Here is a 17,005-nt window from a genome sequence, read left to right as displayed (position 1 = left end):
AGAAGTGCAGAAGTGCTGGATCGTAAAATATTTTCTATTAATTTGGTGAAAAGAGGAGTGTCCTTGTTTTGATTAAGAATGCTTTTGCTGTGAATTAAAATTTCTAATACTGAATGTAAAACTCAAGTGGATATTTGTATTCATGCATATTAGTTGCAATAAAAGGCTAAATCAAATACTTGAACAGATTTTTTTCAATGGATGTCTTTTTTTAACAACTCAATAAAATATGAATGCCCATCGACGTTTAGGTAATTTTATATTTTATTTCTCAAGATTACTTAAGCACGACTTCATTGGAAATAATAATACAAGCAAATGCTTGTGCTTTAGAGTTCTTTTTCTAAACTAAGTACTTTTGTTAAACTAATGTTATTTAAATAGGGAATAAATATGACATTTTTAAGGAGATAAGTGAGTGAAAATCAGGCAAATTATAAATCTTTAGGTAAAGTTTGTGCTAACATTTGAATGAACAATTTACCTTATAGTAGGGTCTTTATTGGATTTTGAATACCCCGAAAATGTATACCAATTAGTGTGTATCCAGATCAAACCATTTTTTTACACAGAATCATGCACAATACTATTTCATTCTCTATACACCAAAGACATATCCTGCTTACACATATTGTTCACAGTCCAACTTAAAACCAGGAAGAGTTGAAAGGTAAATAAGTCCAAACAACAAACAAAACAAAGCAGCATGATAAGATAACGAACGACCTTGGAAATCCGGAAGAGCAGGAAGTGAGACGGAAGGGTGCTAACGAGTAATGCTCCAGTAATGACCACAATCCGTGAAGATCCTATACACAATATGTAAGGTTGGCTGGAGTCTGGCCAACTCAGTTAGTACTTGGCAGTGATCAGTGGTAGTGGCAGAGGAAATGAGAGCATTTGCAATTGTTTGGTGGTGTTTGCTGTTGTGGACCTTGGTGGTAGGTGCTGAAGAAGAGAAGAGAGAAGATTCAAGGAGAGAAAATCATGCAGCGGTTACCAAAGTTTTAAGGGAAACGAAGATGGGTTCTATGAAGGAAAATCAGGAAGAAAAGGAAGTTGACAAATCCAAGAAGGAAGAACTAATTCAATCTAATACCAAAAGAATCACAGATACCACGGATGGTGCTAATTACACTGTAAGTACAAACGTTAATTGTACAAGAGATGACACTACTAATTTAAATTCTTTAAACAATCTTGATAAAGGAACAGAAACAATGGACCTAGAAGAATTTCATACTGAGAGTGTGACAACTGAGGATTATGATCCGAAAAAATTTGAACGGAGATCAGACGATTTTGAAGGTGGATGGAAAGTTGTGCGGGAAACATCTCCACGACTTGACAAGGACATGATAGGAATGGCGTTCAAGAGTGATGAAGTGAGTAAAGTTCAAAGTTTAATAAATAAGCAACATGATCCTAAAAGGTTTCAAAGAAGAACTTTTGATATAATCGGGATGCTAGGTTTCAAAAATAAAAAGTATGATGCAGTGGTTACAATTACTAAAGAGGAGGCTATCCCAGTTCCATACAACGTCGTGAAAACAGTTCCAGTCCCTGTTGCAGTTCAAGTTGAACGTCCGATTCCTGTGGAAGTTGAAAAAGCTTATCCAGTGACTGTAGAGAAAAAGGTTTATTACCCCGTGAAAGAATATATTCAAGCGCCTTATCCAGTCTACAAAAAGGTACCGTACTTGGTAAGGATAGCAGTTGAAAACCCAGTTCCTGTCCATATCGATAAACCTTATCCAGTATACATAGAAAGAAAGGTACCATACCCAGTAGAAAGGCAGATTCACTACCCAGTCAAAATTCCAGTAGAAAGACGTATTCCGATCAAAATTCCAGTTGTGAAGAACATGTATTACCCTGTAGAGAAGAAAGTCCCGTATCCAGTGCCAGTTCCAGAGGAGAAACCGGTTGCAGTGCCGGTTGAAAACCCTTATCCAGTTTATGTTGAAAAGCAAGTGCCTGTTTTCTTAGAAACCCATTTTCCATCAGCAACACCCGCTGAAGAACACAAACCTGAAGAGCCTAGTCCACAAAATATTGGACATGCTGATGTTGAAGATAGTTTTGTTCCATCTGAGCCAATTGAAATAGACTTCCAAAATAATGAAAACAAGGTTGTTGAAGGAGGATTTGTGCCTATTGTAAATCATGACCCAACAAAACTGCAAGACAAGAAGGATGAAGCTATTACGCTAGAAGAACCTAAGAAAAAAGAAAACAAACCAGCTGAGGTCCCTTTAATATCTGAAACAATTACAAGAGACAAAATTTACAAAGAAAATAACCACAAAAATATCAACAAGACAACAGAAAAACATTTTCTGGAATTTGGCAAAAAGATAAAAAAATTGTAAACGAGATAAATGTAGTAACTTAAGGACAAAATCTACCTCACTTTGACCAAACTTTGTTAACATTTTAACGTTGTAAATAATTTTTTATTTGTATTAAATATTTTATTTCTTTTAACGCAGTTTTAAATCTTAACCTTGCCCAGATAGAACTTTGTTTACAATATATAATATTGTTGAAAATATTTACAGTTTCCTACAACGAAAAGACTAATATCTGTTTATACATTGAATGACTTGTAAACTCCAGAGTTATTTACGGGGACATAGAACGTGAGTAGCATTTCTTTTTTATTAAGGTTATTATTCATTTAATTTATTTTATTATGCATCCTTCATTCTTTAAGAAAACATTATCAATACAATTATTTTTAAACTTAACACTCTTTCAACCTGTCTCATTCAAGTTTTTATAGTTACAGAAAAAACTCATCTGATCAGGAAACTCTAGCTTTCTTTTTTTGATGAGTAAAACATGGCAGAACCAGACAGCACAAAATAAAAACCTTTTCTATGATTGGTAAAATGGTACTTTAATATAATATTATACGGAGGCCACCCTTAGATAGCAAGCTGCGGCGGTTATGGTTGGGTTAGCATGAATAGAAAGTATGACTCATCTGGTATCGTTCGATTCATAACGAAACGAGGAAAGTCCTACAAATATATTTATCATAATCCAACCTAACGTAACTGCCGCAGCGTGCTGTAAAATATGTGGTCTCCGTATAATACCAAAGTACCGGTAAACTTAACGTTAAGGAAGCAACTCATCCTGTACAGCTAAACTGAAACTATCTTTATTTTTAGTTCAGTTTTACTTTTAACCAGCTTGGTTTTAAGAACGTTGTGAGAAACAACTCTAGTTAATACTAATTCACAAAAACACTTTCTTTTTACACAAATAAACTTCAAATAAAAAGGGTTTGCACTTCTCATGGTTTAGTTAAAAATTGTTCAAGGGCAACCATCTGGACTCCTTGCACAAAATTATTTTAAAAGAATATAAATTTGTATTAAAAGACATTTGAAATCTTCATTGATGTATATTGAAAAGTCCTTGATTTATAATTAATGAATGAAAATAAATACAAGTCTTAAGGCAAGTCCAATCTCTTACAAGGACAATAATCTTCTGCCTTTAATAAATACATTTTTGATTAATACTTTTTATTTTACTTGAGTTTTCTTGAAAAAGCAGTTAGTAACAAAGGAAACATGGAAATAACAGTTTTAATTATTTGATAATTTATTTATTTGAACTGGTCTGTTAAAATTACAATTTTAAAATTAAATAAGTTAATTAGTAACCTGGGTAGTTCGCCAGCATCCGGCAACCACCAAAAATGTTTTAGGGTTTAAATAATTAATACATTACTAGGTTTTAAAAGAATAGACAAATTAGCACATTTTATTAATCTAGCCTACTCAAAACAAACCAAACCTTTTTATACTAAAAAGAAACAAACAAAACTTTTTTGACATAGCCATTTTTATTAACACTATAATTTAAAAAAATTACACACGACATTTTACTTAGAGTAAATTTAACAGTTTAACACTAATACCGAAACCCCGGTCTGACAGGCCCACGGGAATTTTCAACAACGCATGTTGGCGTTGGCAACACTGTTTACTTGGTAGATTCCATTCCCCCAATACCTTCCCCCCTTTTCCTCCCCTACCTATTGATATATCGTTTGTTCATTTTGCATGGGTGCCGTGACCTTGACAGGTTGTCTGTTCATAACATGTCCGTCTCAGAAGCCTAGCGTTAGTGTATTTTAAAGCGGGGTCTCACAGACCGAGGGTTTCGGTTTGTGTGTTTCTAAGCAAAGTCCATTATTTTTCAATTGGGGTCTCACAGACCGGGGGTTTCGGTTAACGTCAGCCTATGTGGGGTTTTGGTATTAGTGTTAAGAAAATATCAATTATTTACATAGGTAAGGTAAAGTAAATTTTTGGAATGATTAAAATGTTATTGCTTTGGAAGCTATTTCTTTAGCTAAAAATAAAGCAACAAGCAACTTAATACTAGTTCACCATGTTGACTAGACAATAAAAGCATCCTTTTATGTAAACAAAACTATTGTATTACAGGCATTCTAAAAAATGTAATTACAGTACAAGGAGAAAGAATTTAGAGTGATGGCATATCTAGGAGCCTTATAAAGCAAATAAAAAATGTGTTTTTACACCAAAAACCAAAACATGAGAAATTATAAGTATAACCCAGTCACAGCAAATTTACAGACTCAGAAAATGGTACTTTCCTGTTAAAGGGAACATTCATTATTATCGATGATTTATTTTCGATATATCGATAGTTTTGTTTTACTTCACGATTGGTATTCCTTCTGTTTTAATATCTTCAAACGCATTTAAATTACAAATTAAGAACTAACCTTGTTTAGGCAAAAATAATAGCCTATATATTGATTGGAATAGGACATGAAACTATTCTAAACTAACCTAACATAACTAACCAAACTTGCTGTATATGCTAAGTTACCGTTTCAAAATTCCATTTGATAACAGAAAAGGCATATGGGGAATAAGCTATCAAACGGATTTTTGAAATGTTACAGCAAGTTTGGTTGGTTAGGTTAGTTTAGAACAGTTTCATTTCAATATAATATTTTTTTAAATTGTTTATTGATACTGAACAATATCTATTTACTGTATCCTATATCGTACTTGTCAGCTGACATGTTTCAATTTGTTACTATCAATATATCGGATGGAAAACAAAACTATCGATATATCAAAAAGAAATCATCGATAATAAAGAATGTTCCCCTTAACAGGAAAGTACCCAGAAAATCATTGGTGTCTGACTTTTTATCAGAAATTACTCATAATAACAAAGGTTTAACTTCAACAACTGATGTTTGCTAAAATATCTGTTGTATGCATACTTAGGTTTGCTGCCATGGTGGAAGGAAAATACATAGGTGTGCTATTCCCGTCATATTCTGACGTCACTCGAATTGCAAACAAAAGATCATCTGATTGTAACTGTCAAAGTATGTATTTGTTTTGATTTGATTGTTATTGTTTTGTTTTTTTTATAAAAACACACATTATAAAAACAAAAGCAACTGAATCAAAACAAATACTAAAGAAAATATTTTACATTTGCATATTTGGATTTGTTGCATATATTGCTGCAATACCGTGCAAAAACATGTTTCTTAAACAAACCTAATTTTATGCAATTGTGGTCTACTCTTTGCAAGCTAAGAACTGATGTACCTATCATATCACATGCTATCAAGACTTCCAAGAATGTTAGACTATGGAAAAATAACACTGTCATTGAAACAAATATACAATTGACATAAACTGACTTATAAACTATATGAGGAGTTGAAACTCTACATTACAATCGTTTTAGATATTATGAAAATACTCAACAAAATAAATGAAAACAAGAAAAGGCACTTGATAAGATGGGGTTCAGTAAAACAGATAAATGTATTAAACATTGTCAGTTTTTAAACCAAGAATAAAAAAAACTTGCTAATGTTTAAGAATGGCAATAATATAAATGTGATGTATTAACCCTGTATCTGGAAGCTACAAATCTCTGTAGTGGCAGGCCATTTTTTTCTGTATGTATAGGTTAGTTTAGAGCTGTATAAATTGTGTTCTATCATACAAAAGTATATACTATTATATATTTTCTTTTTCAGGAAATTACAAGGAAAACATTTTAACCATTTACCATTGACCAATTTAAAAAAAAGTTGATTGACTGTTTACTTCTAAGAAAAAAAAAGAAAAGAAAATGGGCTTGTAAAATCTTTCTAAAGTAAGAGGCTTAGGAAAAATACAAAATTTTATTAATTGGAAATCTTAAGATATACAAAACTTTTAGAAAATGGTTCTTTACATTAAAAAAGTCATATTTGTATGTAAAGAATATAAGAGTGTACACCGCGCGAAACTCGCAGTTGCATCATTCTATGTTTTATTCTCAATTTTTAAAATATTGTTACATCACGGTAACTAAACAAACTATATATAAAAATAAACATTAGAATCTCCTGTGTAAAATGATAGAAAACAATATCTAATACAGTGATGTTTTCTGATAAAACTTAGTAGTTAAAAAATTGATGCTCAAACGACTAGTCGTTTGCCAGTGGGGAAATAGTTTTAGCAACTAGACAATTGACGATCGCCAGATGCAGGATTAAATAGCAGTAGCATTTGCAATCACCTTGTAAGGTCAAATGTTTATAGTAATAAAAGAAAACCAAAATAAACACCTAACTAAAACCAAAATAAACACCTAAATAAAACAAAAATGAGATTTTGGTATAACTTTATCAAAAGCAACATAGCTTAGTACCTAGTGAAAAATCAAATGTGTAAATAAATGTACAATAGGCCTAAAGATTTTTACTTCCCGAAAAACCTGATTTTATTATGTATGAAAATTTCAAACTGTAAGTTTGACCATTTCATTACTTGATCATGATTTAGGATATTATGTTGTTAAAAAGCTACCAAATAAGAAATATATAGTCTATTTACTATGCTAAAAAAACAATATGGCTAACGTTAAAATAACAACAAATTACAACCATTTTTCTTTAAGAGGCAAAGTAAATCAAAATCTTCATCCTAAAAATTAAAATTGCTAATTGTCGATAGCTTGTTTCTCTGGTGTAATTTAGATTAACATCATAACAAACTAGTAATATAGAAATTGGAAAGAAAAAAATTACATTGGTTAAAGCCCTGATAACATGCTCCAATTTATCTGTGCGAACCTGGTTTGCACAAACCAAACTGTACAAACCATCATAACGTGTAAGCGGCAGACTTGTGCAAACAAATAGATTGGAGTGAGGTTGGAAGGTTTGAGCAAAGGTTGGAGTTGGAACGTGTAAACAGATGTTCATGCCATTTTGCTCACACCTAGGCCTAGTAGTCTCCCGTTCCCATCCCACGCATCAGTCATTTTCCAGTGTACGGTGCTGTACCGTAGGAAGCATCATGGCTGAATCTCGTGAATTTTAAAACAATTTCATTGAACTATACTGTAGTAGTTTTCTTTGCCTTGCCTGTGGCACATTAAGAGTAAGGACTAATCTGATCGCAACAAAAAATATCTAGCTTACGAGGAAAGTATAAAGAAGTGGAAACCAATGCCAATCGTGAAAGTGTAGTTAAAAAATTAACCCTTAGTTTAGTTTAATTCAGTTTTTCCCTTAATTAAATTTAACTATTGTCACCAAACAAACAGCATACAAAGACCACAACAGCACCTCCTTCATGGTGATCACAACAGGTACTGGCATATGCTAATCGAAGGCAGGTTTGAGTTAAATATCGTAGCGTCAAAACGGTCACGCCTACTCAAACCTGATTTGCACAAAGTTGGTTTGGGCAAACCATGTTTGGACAGATATTGGATCGTGTAAACACGCCTTAAATCGTATCTAACCTAACCTAAAATAAATCAAAACATCTTTTAAAAGGTTAAAACTAAGTAATCACTCCAACAAACATAACTTAAAAATAACAAAACAAGGAACTCATTCACAGGCATTTAACAAATATTTACAATTGATACCCTTACTTAGTATTATGTGAAGATTAAAAACTAAAACATGCAAATAAATACATTATAAAAAGTGTATAACAATTATAGATGGTTAACAAAGGAACTCATAAGGACTGAAATCATGTCACATTGTGTTATTGTTTATCACTTTTTTGCTATGCCAGTGGCATTTTAAATTGAAGTCAAAGTTAGTTCAAATGGGTCTAAACCCATTAAAAGCACCCATTAACTTATATATTATGTTGCAATAAAAAATACTGTAATCAAATTCTTTTGAGGAAGTTCTGATTGAAACATCTGACTCAATGTCAACAGCTGCAGAGTCTGACAAAAATGGTAGAACGAGAGTTGAAAGCATAAGTTACAATAGCCGCAACAAAATGTAACAATTTCTCTTGGACCATCTTCATTGACTTCATCCTAAAAGCTGTTTAACTAACTGAATATTTATAAGCAAGTTACGTCACTAAAGCACTCTGTGTAGCCAGATGATAGCCTGATTAATTTAGGATGGATATTTTTCTCAAAAGTAGCCTACAAAGAGGGGAAAATCATTTAATCTAAGACATAAATTAAGTATTTTGAAAAAAAAGGTTAAACAAACTTGCAAAATAAATGACCGTTCTATTTATCATGATGAGGATATATGAAATTTTTTTAAATATGCCCACATGACCAGATGTTACTTATTGGTATACAGAGTATCCATTTATATGACATACTTTGAAGATAAGGTTGGTTTATCCCAGTATACAGTCAATAAATTAGCAATTGCCAAGCTGATATACATGTATTTATTATTTATATCTGAATGTCCATAAGCCATGTCTTAGTGTCGTTGGCTGTTCCAACACTAACAGGACGGCTTCTTTGCCTTTATTCTTATCAAAGATTTAATTATGAATTGGATACAATTTAGGTACTTGGATAAGCAAGGTTAACTAACTTAACCTCAAATATGGCTGTAATTATGGTTTTTACCTCTGATGTCAATGTAATCTAAAAACGATAAATATTGGTATGCTAAGAGTGTAAATTACGTCATTGCCTCTCGAGCAGTTGTACATTTTGAGAGCCACAATGACTGTTTGTGGCCAGAATACACACAATAATTTTCCTACCACCACAATTAGCCATAACAGACAGATTAACTTTTTAGTTAATAATGTTATTTGTTTGCCGGATGATAGTGGTTTATAGAAACAACAACAGGGAAATCAGCTGATTTAGTAGAGAATGGGAATAAAAAAAAGCGGAAATGAACTGTTTTGCATACTGTTTACAGGAGTGGCAATGTGAGGAATGGGCACACGGAAGGGACTAAGGCTAAAGGTGTAGTGACGTCATATCTCTAGTGGGTAATGTCTTCTCTTGAGGCGACACGATTACCGTTACGAAACGATGTGATTTCAGCGGCGTTCGTGGCATAGTTGATAACGCTTCGGATTGGTGTTCAGGAGGTCCTGGGTTCGAATCCCGCTGGTAGCACTGACTTTTTGTCAAAAAATTTTTCATATCAGCAAGTTTGGTTGGTTAGGTTAGGTTATGACAGTTTAATTTTATAATACTACATTTTAAAATTAATTTTATAATTAATTAAAAATTATAAGTAATTATAAATTAGATTTTTATCTTATACTAGCTGTACCCGCGGGCTTCGCCCCGTTTAACTTCATAAGTATTCGCATGGCTCATTCACGTCCTGGTTGAAGTTCGTTCGCTACGCTCACTCACCTTTAGGTTGGAGCTCGTTCGCTGCGCTCACTTGCCTTCAGGTTAGCTCGTTCGCTACGCTAACTCGCCTCCAGGTTGAAGTTCGTTCGCTACGCTCACTCACCTTTTGGTTGGAAATTAGCTGTTGTCATATATAAAAAAAAATTAATAGTGCTGCACCCTGTTGGTAATCCTTTTAACTTTTATGCTATTGAACATCATAGAACAGAACCAACTTGTTTAATTGAAACAGCTGTTGAGATTCATTAATTCCTTTTAAATATGAAAAATCATAAGATTAACATGGGGAACTACAGAGCCACTGGGGCGGAGCCCGAAAGGGTTTTTGAGATAAGAATATGCTTTAATGTTAATCGGGAATGTGAGCTATCATCATACCAAATTTCAGCCCAATCCGTCCAGTAGTTTATGCGTGATTGAGCAACACACACACAAACACACACACAAACACACACACAAACATACACACAAACTCACAAACTTTCAGATTTATAATATTAGTAAGATAGTTTTTATATCATCAGCAAGTCTGGTTGGTTAGGTTATGTTATGACAGTTTAATTTTAAAAATTAAAAATTTATTTTATAATTTTAAAACAATATTTTATAATTAAAAAGTTAATTTTATAACTAAAAAAAAAAATTAATTTAAATTATTTCAACTTAGCAGTTCTAGCGGCGAACGCTGACACTACAAGATATGTTAGCCTTAGTCCCTCCCGTGTGCCCCACCGGCAATGTGATCATTTCCATGCAGTGGTAGGAAAAAATGTTCCTGTATCCATAAATATTACTAACAAATAAACAAATAGGCACTTTGTATCACCAATTAGATACTAATTTAACACTAAAGTATCTTTGGCACTAAATGACGCTACGGTTTTTATTAATGAGTTACAGTAAGTTATATATACAACACATATCATCACAACTTGAGAATAAGAACAAGCCTTAGCACACCCCTAGCCCTAGGGTATAGTTAAATACTTAATAATAATAATAATATTACTTCTAAGCTTTCTGTTTAACATGGAGTATTTAACAATCGTAATGATAACAAATTCTGCTAAAGAAAATAATGCATTTTTACATTAAAGAAAAATTGACTTAACCCTCAAAGGTAGATAATGGTCTCTAAAAGTGAAATTTCTTTGGTTCTTTGAAAAATTCTTAAAAACCTATATTATCCTGATAAGAACAATTTGATTTACCAACACTTTGCTTTTTTTTACTGTCAAAGTACCTATATTTCATAACAACAGTAGAAAGAGAGTCATTACATATTTGAGACCATGTTTGAAGAGAGAGATTTATCGAAAACTCTAAATGATCGAGAATATGTATAGACCCACTTTCACTCGTGTTTTGAACGTTACTTTTCGCTACACTACAAAGACTAATTATTTTCTTCATTAAAACAGACATTGGATATTTCTTTATTACCGTTAAGAACATTACGAATATCATAGCATTTAAATTGAATGCATACCTAAAAAGTTCTATGAGTTTTGTAATGAAGAAAACAATTATATTCTTTGTAGTGCAGCAAAAAGTAAGGTTCAAAACACGAGTGAAAGTAATCTATACATATTCTCGACCATTAGAAGTGCTCGAATATGGTGTCAAATATGTAATGACTGACTTTCTACTCTTTTTATGAAATATACTATTTCCCTAGTAAACAATCTACTGTAATGATGATTAACATGTAACGAAAACAGGTCATTTCACAGTAGTGTAGCGAAAAATTAATTTGTGAACCACTCATGATTCATAAAATGCCACTGTCTACAAAGAGATTACCAATAGTATGTAGCAATTCAATACAAAACTAACAAATTTGTGTTTTTAACTGAAACATCTGCTCATTGTTCAGCACGTTCACTGAATATTAAAATTCTACTATCAGTCTCATTCATAATATTACAAAAATCAGGCACTTTAATTAAATGTCATTTTGATGAGGATAATTATGCCAACTGTTACATTACATACGTAGTTTCTACAATTATTGACTGCTAGTAGCAAAATAATTATACAAGGCCATATTTAGAACGTATGAGGCCCCTGGGAGCTCACACTAGAGAGGCCCCTATATTCTGATTCTTCGGTCGCTGGGGCTTAGGGGGTTTAGAAATACATGATGTATTGCTTCAAAGCAATGAACTCAACGCTTTGTGTTCTACGATCTGATAAGCAAATAGATTTTTGATCAAGCAATCTACGCAGACCTTTTCAGCTATCACGATGAAAGCTCGGTTCAAAATTTAAACTTTCTAACAATTATCTGTGAAACTAATTTTTCAACACAAAACAAATTTCTCAAAATTTTCTTTGACGCCCTAAGTGAGGCCCCCTCCCAAGCCGATGCTTCCACAACCACCGTTAAGGAAATACAGCCCTGTAATTATATGAAACTATTCATGTAGAAAAATACTGATTTGTAAAATGAAAGAACACCAAACTACATTATAAGGAATGCCAATACTTCATGAAACTGTGAAGGTGAAAACTATACACCAAAGTAAGACATTTCACGAAATGATTGAAATACAGTTTGAAAGTAGTATGAGCCAGCAAATAGTAATACATATGTACAAGTGCTACCATAAGGATGAGTCTTGCACGAGCTTACTGGGGGTTCTACCTTTGCTATTTCAAAAGAGTTTGTTTGATTTCCCTTGGCAGCATTCTTAATTTCTAGTTCGGTTTTTGTTTGCAAAACCAAACCCGACTGTTCACTACTTATCGTTGATGGAGGAGATTCACTTTCACTTCCACTTTGCACTTTTGTATCACTATTTGAACTTGAAGAACCAATATGAGAAGTTTTGTCGTCGTTTGTTGTCAAATTTAGAATAAAATTCAAAAACTCAATCGGGTGTTCTAGTTCAAAACGTGTCATATTAGACATATCAAGGCCTGATGTATTTTTTCCATTCACCTTAGGTTCACTTTGCGTTACAAATTCGTTGTTTTTCATTCTTGTTTCTAAATGTTCACTTAGTTTTAATTCTTCATCCGTACTTTTACCAGGTTCTTCCATCTGTACGGTTTTATTATCAGGTTCACTTGGAGCGTTTACGGTGGGAATTTCTTCTAAATGAGGTATTTTATGTCCTTGGCCATCTTCAGTTTGAATGTACATAGATTTTGTAAAGTGACATAGTGCAAAAACACAAACAACCACTAAAAACATGATTAAAAGGGATAGCAAGAAACATGTGTTGAATGAAATTTACAGTATTAATGTCTACACTTGCCTTCAGCTTGTTTCAGCCTTCCTTGCAACTGTTGAGACTTTAACCTCTAAACGGTAAACTCTGAAAAAAAAAAACACAAAACATTAATACAATTGTAGAATTATTGTTCTGAAAATAGATATACAGTAGGCCTAACACATTACACTGTAGAATGTTTTAATAATTGTTATCTATCTGTGCTGGGTGGCTACCAGTAGATCAACAATTTACTTCGTTGTCAGGTCACTAGACCGTCTTTTTAATTAAATAGATAAATACGGAAAACCTCTTTGCCGACAAGTTATTTCATAGTCAGTCCCATTGACTGGCCTGTAAAACTAAATTATTAAATACAAAAATCCCCTTGATCGACAATTGACCTAACCGACAGCTCACTTGGTCGTCTTTTAGTTGGGAATGTGTGAAGAGGCAGTGCGCGCAGCTGTGGAGGCCGCTGCAGGGATACCAACTACTGTATCTTGAAGCGGCGGTTATTATTCCGACGATTTTCCGCTATAACATTGCAGCAGACTAGCGAGGAGTGCTAATTTTTTTATTTGGTGTAATTGTTTGTTCCTCAATAGATATTCTTTTTTATACAGTACAGTGAATATAAATTTGCGTAATGTTTCTGAACTGTATGGAATATGAGAACAAAGAACACGCAACTGAGAGTAAAAAAAATACAAAACATATTAGGCCTCTATTCATTTCCTGCAATTTTTTTTTCTAAACAGGGGATTGTGTAGGTTGGGAGGAGGGATAATATGAATGTGCAAGTTAGGATTTACAAGTGACAGAAAAATTATAATTAACAGAAAAATGTAGCCTCCATGGAGGCAACTCCCATGAATAATTGCTATATACAATACAGTATATTATATTCATTCTTGACCTCTAAAAAGGGTGTATATGTATTTAGTAAATCTAGTGCGGAAATTTCATTTCATTTCAGAATGGTCCATCCATATATCTTATGTATACCTTCTGTCTTGATAACATTGGTCTAGCAATGACAAATTAGTTTCACACAGTTTCATTGAACTTCACATACAGGACTAGACAATCCATCTATATGGTCCAGATGTTTACAATTTTTTATTCAAATAAAACATAGTCGAATGATCCACTTACAAAGTGAGTTGCTATAAAGTTTGTTCTCCTTTAGTTTTTGCTACCTACTTTGAAATTCGATGTACCGGTACCTAAGTTAAAACAGAACATAAGGCCTATATAGTTTACAAATAATTACCCTAAAATAAGTAGGTCTAATTGACATCAACACAATCCCCTGCGGTTGTGTGGTCATCATTTTTGTCTCCCGTGGTCATGGAAACCTTATCAATGTCATTCCGCTATCACAGCAAAATCCTGAATATCTTCTGTGATCGGGGTAAATTCTGAATATCTCCCGGTTGAGTGGTCATCATTGATGTCTCCCACGGTCAGGGGTCATCCGTATTCAAAATCGTGAATAGCCTATATCGACCGTGCAAACTTCCTAATTCTTTTATGGAAATATTTAAGAACGAATCCCATACATTTCATGGCTAGCACAAAAATAAGTAAAATTCCAGGTTGGTAGACACACTAAAGGTACCAGTTACTTACTTTTGGGCCCCTAGAATGATAATGTTATACCAGCTGATCATGATTTTATTAGGCGCAGAAACTAACGCAAATTGTGGAAATATACGGAGCTACTTTTTTAAGGCGCAGAGCACATCGCACACCTGGAAGTGATACTTTGGTTAAAACAATGATCTTATTTAGGAATGTGGGGAAGGAAGGTCAGGGTTTATGCAGTTTTTTGGCAACATTAAGTGTTTTGAAGTTTGGTTTGAATAGAAAAGTAAGGTGTAGGTTAGTCAATGGTTATAGTAAGCAGGTTGTTTATTGATGTTACAGCCATGTTGTTTTAGCGAATTTCCCTATAGGGAAGTAGCTATTACCGTAGGTGGCACGGTAAGACCTAGACCCGGGACCGATTTACTTTTTTCATTTTGATGTCCCCAGAGGCCAAAAACACCATTTGTTCAAATTTTTATATCTGTATATATATACAGTGTTGGGAAGTAGCGCGCTACAAGTAGCGACGCTACAGTAGCGCGCTACTTTTTTTGTAGCGTTAGCTGTAGCTACGCTACTTTTAAGATTTTGTAGCTTTAGCTGTAGCTAGCTACATTTTTAAAGTAGTTGTAGCGGAATTTTAGCTACTTTTCTCGCTACATTAACATTGTTTGAGATAGTGATTTTTATCATAACCTCAACCTTACGTGAAACAACCTCTTTCTCAAACTGAGATTAAAAAAAAAATTAGGCCTACTTTCTTGGCTTCACACAGCTGGTTGCAGCCGTTTTATTCCCTATTACAACGTTGTGTGGACATGGAGGCCATTAAATGAGTGTTATACACATTTTTGGCTCTCATTTCCTTAATTTACTACTCTATGATTACTGTCAGATAAATAAAATCGCTAGATGCAGACGACTAAACGTTACCGGTGACAAGAGAAGCTATAGAATGCTTGCAAGTGATAGACAGGGAAATTACTAATAAATTTAGTTTCTTTATTATATCGATAGTGTTTCAACTTGGGTTTTAATGGAAACCAACTCTAAACCTTAAAATAATGTAAAGCTGGTCTATCAACCTTTGCTTCAGCTGTTGATTGTGGTTCATCATCGCAAGCCCTTCCTTGGTTAGATTACGAAGATTTTTCAAAGGTTTACTAAATTAATAAAGAGGAAATTACCTGATGAGATTTAAGATATGTCTAGACTACATGATAATTGTGACGAAAAAATCTCCATATAACATGAAACTTACATTGAAAAAACAGCTCTTGTATAGGACTATTCCTAGGCCATACTATGGTTTAAGACGAATACCAAGTTCCAAGTTCAATTATTTATTAGGAATATATCTGTTTAGTCCTTGCAAGAATAAGCCTACTATAGCCAACTTGTTACATAGCCAAGGCATGTTATTTTTACTTAACAAATTTCAACATGTTTAAATTAAAAGCCGATTTCAGGATAAGTTGCTGAATGCTGTTTTCTGTACCAACTAGGTAGGGCACAATTTGCCCTATGCATAATGACAATAAAGGATGATTTCTTGACTTGACATTGAAAAGTGTTATTCATAGAACAAGTAACTTATCACTATGGTTAAAAGTTATAGCAATGTCGTTTTCACATTAAAAGTAAAGAAAGGCAATAAACTCCAATTTCAGTAGGCTAGGCTCTGTAACACAAAAAAGTATTTTTAAATAATCGTTTTACACTTTATTTATTGGTCTTAATTGTTGATATAAGACATCTATAAATGAATGTATATTAAAGAAATAATAAAATGAGCTTTTAAAATATTGTTTGGTTGTATGTCCTTTGAACTTAATGAAATTTACATATAAGATGCTTAAAAATAATGCAATATTTAAAAATAAGTACTAAATATGATATGGGACACCCAACTATTTGGTTCTGTTGTTGTAATGTTAGGTTTATAATGCCAACAAATTAAATACAATCTAAGAATAGTTTGTTTTCCAAGTAATGTTTGATACAATACTGACATTTTTTGTTTAAATGTTTGTTCAATAAAAAATGTAGTTGCAATTAATTTTACATTCACCTAATGTCCGTGGAATAAAAAGTAGGTAACGTCTTTGGAAAAGTAGCTAAAATTGTAGCTGTAGCTACATTTCATTGTAGCTGTAGTTGTAGCTAGCTACTTTTTCGGAACTGTAGCTGTAGCTGTAGCTAAGCTACTTTATTGGAAATGTAGCAGTAGCTGTAGCTAGCTACATTTTAAAAGTAGCTTCCCCAACACTGTATATATATATAGACATATATATATATATACGTCCGTGAACGCGATAACTTGAGTAATTTTTGTCCGATTTTGATGAAATTTGGTTTAAAGGTGTAAAGCGGGATAAACTTGAATGAGTTCGCGAACCAGCACGATCGGACCATGAGAACGGGGCTTTACGGGAGGGTTTTATGGGGTAAAAATTGGTTTTTCTCACTTTTGACCCTCAAAACACAAAATTTTCCGATTTCTCTTTAGACCT

The 17,005-nt window shown here is 33.2% G+C and overlaps 2 protein-coding genes across 2 annotated transcripts in view; one reads left to right on the top strand and one right to left on the bottom strand.

Annotated features, from left to right (window-relative positions):
* LOC129004447 (uncharacterized protein K02A2.6-like) overlaps positions 1 to 17,005 on the bottom strand; it is a 156,792-nt gene that overhangs the window by 74,735 nt on the left and 65,052 nt on the right. The window lies entirely within an intron of this gene.
* LOC129004452 (uncharacterized) lies at positions 539 to 2,413 on the top strand. The gene has a single exon (XM_054433048.1). It carries the CDS (start codon positions 891 to 893, stop codon positions 2,370 to 2,372), a length of 1,482 nt encoding a protein of 493 aa, XP_054289023.1. The 5' UTR covers positions 539 to 890; the 3' UTR covers positions 2,373 to 2,413.

This window comes from Macrosteles quadrilineatus, unplaced genomic scaffold (assembly GCF_028750875.1).
Source record: "Macrosteles quadrilineatus isolate MER2022 unplaced genomic scaffold, UCM_ALF_1.0 Scaffold_9__3_contigs__length_116548681, whole genome shotgun sequence".
NCBI classification, from domain to species: Eukaryota; Metazoa; Arthropoda; class Insecta; order Hemiptera; family Cicadellidae; genus Macrosteles; species Macrosteles quadrilineatus.
Note: the sequence above shows the minus strand (reverse complement) of the source record. Positions and strands in the feature narration are given on the sequence as shown.

Bases quoted from the DNA above. Each gene is read 5' to 3' on its own strand.
- LOC129004452 (XM_054433048.1), top strand. From the start codon at position 891: ATGAGAGCATTTGCAATTGTTTGGTGGTGTTTGCTGTTGTGGACCTTG.